The sequence below is a fragment of the Falco cherrug genome, chromosome 4, assembly GCF_023634085.1.
Source record: "Falco cherrug isolate bFalChe1 chromosome 4, bFalChe1.pri, whole genome shotgun sequence".
Classification (NCBI taxonomy): domain Eukaryota; kingdom Metazoa; phylum Chordata; class Aves; order Falconiformes; family Falconidae; genus Falco; species Falco cherrug.
In genome coordinates this window covers 50,350,038-50,355,449 of record NC_073700.1, presented here as the reverse complement: position 1 = coordinate 50,355,449, position 5,412 = coordinate 50,350,038, and the positions used below count along the sequence as shown (strand labels likewise).

The following is a 5,412-nucleotide window of genomic DNA, read 5'->3' as shown; positions in this document are numbered from 1 at the left end:
GCCACCCCAAAGCCCTTCCTGTGTGGTCCCATTCTGCACCTGCCACACGGTGGGTCCCCAGGCCTGGCTGCTAGCAAAGGCCGACGGCAAGACAGGCCACAGGCAGCCAGCACTTGGAAAGCCCCAGTGTCTCGGGCCAGCTGCTGCTGGGAGCCCTGTGCGCGTGCACAGCTCACTAGTGAACCTGAAGCTGGACGAGGTGACAAGCAAGAGGGGAGAGAGAGCCTCTCAGGCATGTGGATGGCCTGCGGTGTCAGCCGACGTGCCTGCTCAGCCCCAGCGTCCCCACCTTGCAAGAGGACCAGGCCTGCCAACCACTGGCCACCTCTCCACCTCCCAGAGGCAGGAAGGACTTGGAGGTGCTTGAGCATGCATGCCCTCAGCTGCTGCCCACCTAGGCATGCCCCCCCTGCGGGAGCTGCAGAAGGGCCTGCCTCTGAAGCTGCCAGGACCGTCCTCCTCTTGCTCTGTGCTTGGGCCCCGGCAAGCCATGGTGCTGCAGCTCCCAGCTCTGTTCCTACCCAGGACTGCAGGGCATGCCTCCAGCTGAACTGGGATCTCTGGAAACATGGGCATGCCCTTTGCTTCCTCTTGATCATTCAGTGAAAGGAGTTCTTATGGCTCTGCGGATGATGCTGGAGCATGCTCCCTCCCCAAACAAGTCCGGCTTTCTGTCCAGAGGCCTCTGTACAGTAAATTGACATTTGCTTGCGTCAAGCTGCGTCCCGTCTCTTCATCGCAGCACAAGCACTTGCAAAGCTGCGACAATGGCATGTAGGGCTGAGAGCAGGAGCATCCTTCTCTCTCTCTAGAGCTTAACATTGCTTGTCCTTCCCACAAGTGCCATGGTCAGTGTGTGCCCAGAATAGCAATCCAACTCACAGACAGCAAGGACACGATGCCTGCCAGAGCGCGTTGCTGTGGCTGACATGGCCAGTGAGGAGTGTGCTGCACCTGCATTTCACTGTGCTTTGTGCAGGAAGGTTGATGTTGCTGGGCTGTGCTTGGCTTATTTGGCTTGCCCAGCACTGCTTGGCTGCCACGGCCATCAACAGATTGGCTCTTCAACACCCAAGCACGCGCATGCTGCTGTAGTCATTGTGTTCTTTGTTGTGTTCTGTTTATTGGGAAGGAGCCGGTGGCACAGGGCTGCAGAGAGCAGGGCGGCAGGGAACTCCCCAAAGAGGCTGTGAGGCCACGCTGGGTGTTGCCCTGTGAGCTGTTAGCAGGCAGAGCTGGGAGCCAGGCGCTGCTGCCTGCCACGGGGCCTGCCCGCCCTGATCGTGCAAGCGTGGGGCTCTGTCAGGGGTGTGCGATCCCAGCTTCCGCCTCCAGTCCTGCTTGGAACCCCTCCTGTTGCCCCCCATCCCTCCCCCACCGCCACCACGCCCAGCACCTGGAACCAGGCACTCTGTGACATCAGCCCCGCGTCCAAGGGAACCCCAGGCAACAGGAATATTGCGGGCAGTACATCGTCGGCCGTACTGGTGGTGACAAGCCCTTGTTCTTGCAGCTGCCACATGTTGCTGGTAGTGATGGATGTTCTCCTCCTCCTCGTTGTCCTGCTGGCCGTGTGCTGTCCTGTGCACGGCACATGGGATAGCTGTGGGTAAGTGGCCCGAGGCTCTGGGAGGGAGATTGGGCAACCCTTGTGAGCTTCTCTAGAGGGGTCCTGCTTATCCCCCATGGCCTCCCCAGTGGCTCTTGAAGGCCATCTGGGAGGCTCAGCTCCTTGCCAGCATCCAGGCTGCTGGCACAGCTCGTCTATGGGCTGAAGCAGAAAGCAAGGAAAGGGGAGCGGGCACGCACCCCACGGGTTTCCTCGGGCCCTCTGGCCATGCCTTTAAGGGAGGGAAGATGGCTGGCCTTTAGCCGGAATGGCGCAGGCTTCCATGGAGCTAACCAGAATGGGGTTTCTGGTTACAGAGGCACCTGCGGCCTTCGGCCTGCGGCTTTGAACTACAGTATGTCACACGTCGTGGGTGTCCGAAATGCCCAGCCAGGGGCCTGGCCCTGGATCGTCAGCATGGAGGCTCCCTTGGAAGGAGGCACGGCGCACATCTGCGGGGGTTCCCTCATCAGCCCACAGTGGGTCCTCACATCAGCCCACTGCTTCATCGAGGCCAGGTAAGGAGGACCAGGGATCGGGGCTAGCCCCACACTCTAGCAGGTGCCCTGAGCACAGCAGCACGTGCTGCAGCATGTCCTGTTGCCCTGCAGTACACCCAGTGCCTGGGCACTCCACAGCCACCTGAGAGGCTGCTCAGGAGAAGGCTGGCTCATGCCACTGCTTCCCAGCAGTCTCCAGTTCGACATTCCTTGAGCCCAAGAAGCACGTGCTCTGTCGCACCCTCCCTAGTGCTGCTCTTCTCTCTTCCTTGCCAAGCAGAAGGCAGGGCAACTGCTGTGCTGCTGCAGCATGTGGCTCTGCTCCCTCTGAGCCCTCTCTCCATCTGCCTTCCAGGAACATCACCATGTGGCAGGTGGTGGTAGGTGCCACCCAGCTGACCCAGCTGGGACCTGAGGCCCAGGTGCGCAACATCAAGCAGCTGCTGGTTCACCAGCACTTCAGTAATATCACACGGAGGAACGACATTGCCTTGCTGGAACTGGAGCAGCCTGTCCAGTGCAACAGCTACGTACAGCTTGCCTGCGTGCCCGATGCCTCGCTGAGAGTCTCGGAGCTGACAGAGTGCTACGTCAGTGGCTGGGGTGCCAGGACTGCAAGAGGTGAGCTCCCAAAATGTAGTCACGTTGCGAGCGCAAGCTTGGCCAGCTTGGGGAGGCAGGTTGCTCTTCCTGACGGCAGAGGAGAAAGCCAGAATCAGGCTGTGGGGACGTATGCCTCTTAGAGAGGGGGGCGTGAGCCACTGACCCAGAGCAAGGCAGAAAGGAAGGAGCGGTCCAGCGCCTCCCCACATGCAAAGCCAAGCCCCGGGATAGGGCTTCAGTCACGCAGGGAAGGAGAACTGGCAATGAGCTGCTGGGTGTTCATTCCTTTCTGTGCTCTTCACAGCTGGAGGATCGGCGTATGTGCTGCAGGAGGCCCAGGTCCACCTCATTGATGCCGGGGTCTGTAACAGCAGCGGCTGGTACAGAGGGGCCATCCACACCCACAACATCTGTGCTGGCTATCCGCAGGGTGGCATCGACACCTGCCAGGTAGGAGCGTGCTACAAGCCAAGCCCCGGCAGCACGGGCAGCCCCGCCACAACCGCCCAAACCTGCACCGTCACGGGCTTTTCCTGGCCACTCACACTCCCATTGCTGTGTCCCCACTGCTGAGGGCCTTACCCCCCTTCCCCTTTTGCACGCCTTTGCCCAGGGCCTGCCTGCCTTGTCCCAGAGGCCTGGCACTATGTCCACAAAGCCCACCCAGTGCCCTTGGCAGCCCAGAGCTTCACCATCCCAAACGTGCAACATCCTTCTGCAGCACCTGCAGGACAACTGTGCTGCAGGGAGAGCGAGCCCTGCCTTACAGGCCCACCGCCCCCTCCCAGGAAAGCTTCTCCAGAGCTTGGCTGGCCACTAAATACAGCTCTGGAAGTGCCATGAGAGGGAAGGAGCCAGCCACTGGGCTGACGGTGGCCACCCAACAACCCCTTCATCCTCTCTCCTCTGCTGCAGGGGGACAGCGGTGGGCCTCTTGTGTGCCAAGACAAGAGCGCTGACTACTTCTGGCTTGTTGGCCTGACCAGCTGGGGGATGGGCTGTGCGAGAGCAAAGAAGCCCGGAGTCTACACCTCCACCCAGCACTTCTACAACTGGATCCTGGAACAGATGGGCCTGCACACAGCAGTAGCGACTACTGCAAGGCCGCAGCCAGCCTTCACCTCCACCCCCGTTCACAGGCCAACACCAACAGAAGCAGGAAGGTTTATACCCTTCCCATTTAGAGGTCAGAAGCTGTGGGATTTCCTTTCTTGGCTGCAGAAGTTGGTGCAGTTCCTAATAGGAGAAAAGGTTTGATTAGCCGGACAGAGAGGATCCAGGGCTGGCTGCAGCGCACCACCAGCACCATTTCCCGCTGGGGCAATGCCTGCTGATGCAAAGGCAGCCTCAGTGTCAAAGGCCTGCTCTGTCCTGCCCGCACTCCTCTCAACAGAAGAGCTCAGCTGGCTGAGTCCCTGCAATAAAGTGTTTCAGTTCTGTGGCTAACCAGGCGCCAGTCCTCTTCAGTCTCGTGTGCAAGGCCAGGACTTCCACGCCCGGCACCTGCCGGAGGAAGCAGGCTGCAGGCAGACAAGTCGGGCACAAAGGGTCACAGCAAAGGGCTGAAGCTCTGCCTGCTCAGCAAGAAGGATGAGGGTGCAGTGGAACAAGGGAAGGCAGGTCATTGCGGGGCTCAGGGCCTTGGGGATGGCAGCTGGAAGCACAGACTGCCTTAGGCCCGCTCCTGGTGGGATCCCTGTGTGCGTCTGTATGAGGCGCAAGCGAACTTGAACGTGGACTCTCAGGGCCCAGGAAACACAGATCTAGAAAGACCCAAGGCTTGCACCAGGCACTGGTGAGGGAGCCTTGGCCTTGAGCCCCACATATGACATGGACTTAATTACTAGACTGTTATCTGAGGCATCTACGAACACGCTGTGCTTATGAATCCAGGGAGTGAAGCTGTGTTTCTGTTTCAGTAGCCTCATCCTCTGGTCTCATGGTTTAATGCCGGCCGGCAACCAAGCACCACGCAGCCGCCTGCTCACTCCTCCTCATCCGGAGGGCTGGGGAGGAGAATCAGAAAGGAATGTAAAACTTGAGGGTTGAGATAAGAGCAATTTCATAATTTAAACAGAATAAAGAGGTAAGAACATCAGTAATAACAATGATAATAGTAACAATTAGGATGGAAAGGTGGGGGAAAAGGGTAAAATCCAAAGGAAAAGGGAAAAGGGGAGAAAACCCCCAAGTGATGCACAGTACAACTGCTCACCACCTGCTGACTGATGCGCAGCCAGTCTCCGAGCAACGATCCCTCCCCAGCTAACCCTCCTACTTTCTATACCAAGCATGACGTCCCATGGTATGGAATACCTCTTTGGCTGGTTCAGGGCAGCTGACCTGGCTGTGTCCCTTCCCAGTCTCTTGTGCTCCCCCAGCACTCTGGCTGGCAAGGCCCAAGAATCCAAAAAGTCCTTGACTTTAGTATAAACATTACCCAGCAACAACTAAGAACATCAGTGTGGCTATCAACATTGTTCTCACATCACAGGCAAAACACAGCACTGTACTAGCCACTAAGAAGAAAATTAACTCTATCCCAGCTGAAACCAGGACATGTGGAAACCCAGGAAAGGCCTGGACTGCATTCACATGGGTGTAAGCAGTGGCTACATCTGCAGGGATACTTGTCAAGGTATTGCTTTGTCTGTGTCAATCTGTTTTGCCCTTCACATTCATTGTGGCACTCTCTCTGTG

At 58.1% G+C, this 5,412-nt stretch overlaps 1 protein-coding gene across 1 annotated transcript; it reads left to right on the top strand.

Annotated features, from left to right (window-relative positions):
- The first annotated feature begins 1,311 nt into the window (after positions 1 to 1,311).
- On the top strand, positions 1,312 to 3,969 carry LOC129735821 (acrosin-like). Its single transcript, XM_055706789.1, has 5 exons — positions 1,312 to 1,609; positions 1,927 to 2,127; positions 2,465 to 2,730; positions 3,017 to 3,162; positions 3,628 to 3,969. The coding sequence occupies exons 1-5, from the start codon at positions 1,521 to 1,523 to the stop codon at positions 3,967 to 3,969; spliced, it is 1,044 nt and encodes a 347-aa protein (XP_055562764.1). The 5' UTR covers positions 1,312 to 1,520.
- Positions 3,970 to 5,412: the final 1,443 nt, after the last annotated feature.

Excerpts from the sequence above, each read along its gene's own strand:
- LOC129735821 (XM_055706789.1), top strand. The coding sequence starts at position 1,521 with ATGTTGCTGGTAGTGATGGATGTTCTCCTCCTCCTCGTTGTCCTGCTG. Across the intron at positions 2,128-2,464 it reads CACTGCTTCATCGAGGCCAG|GAACATCACCATGTGGCAGG; the intron begins GTAAGGAGGACC and ends TCTGCCTTCCAG. Across the intron at positions 3,163-3,627 it reads GTGGCATCGACACCTGCCAG|GGGGACAGCGGTGGGCCTCT; the intron begins GTAGGAGCGTGC and ends CCTCTGCTGCAG.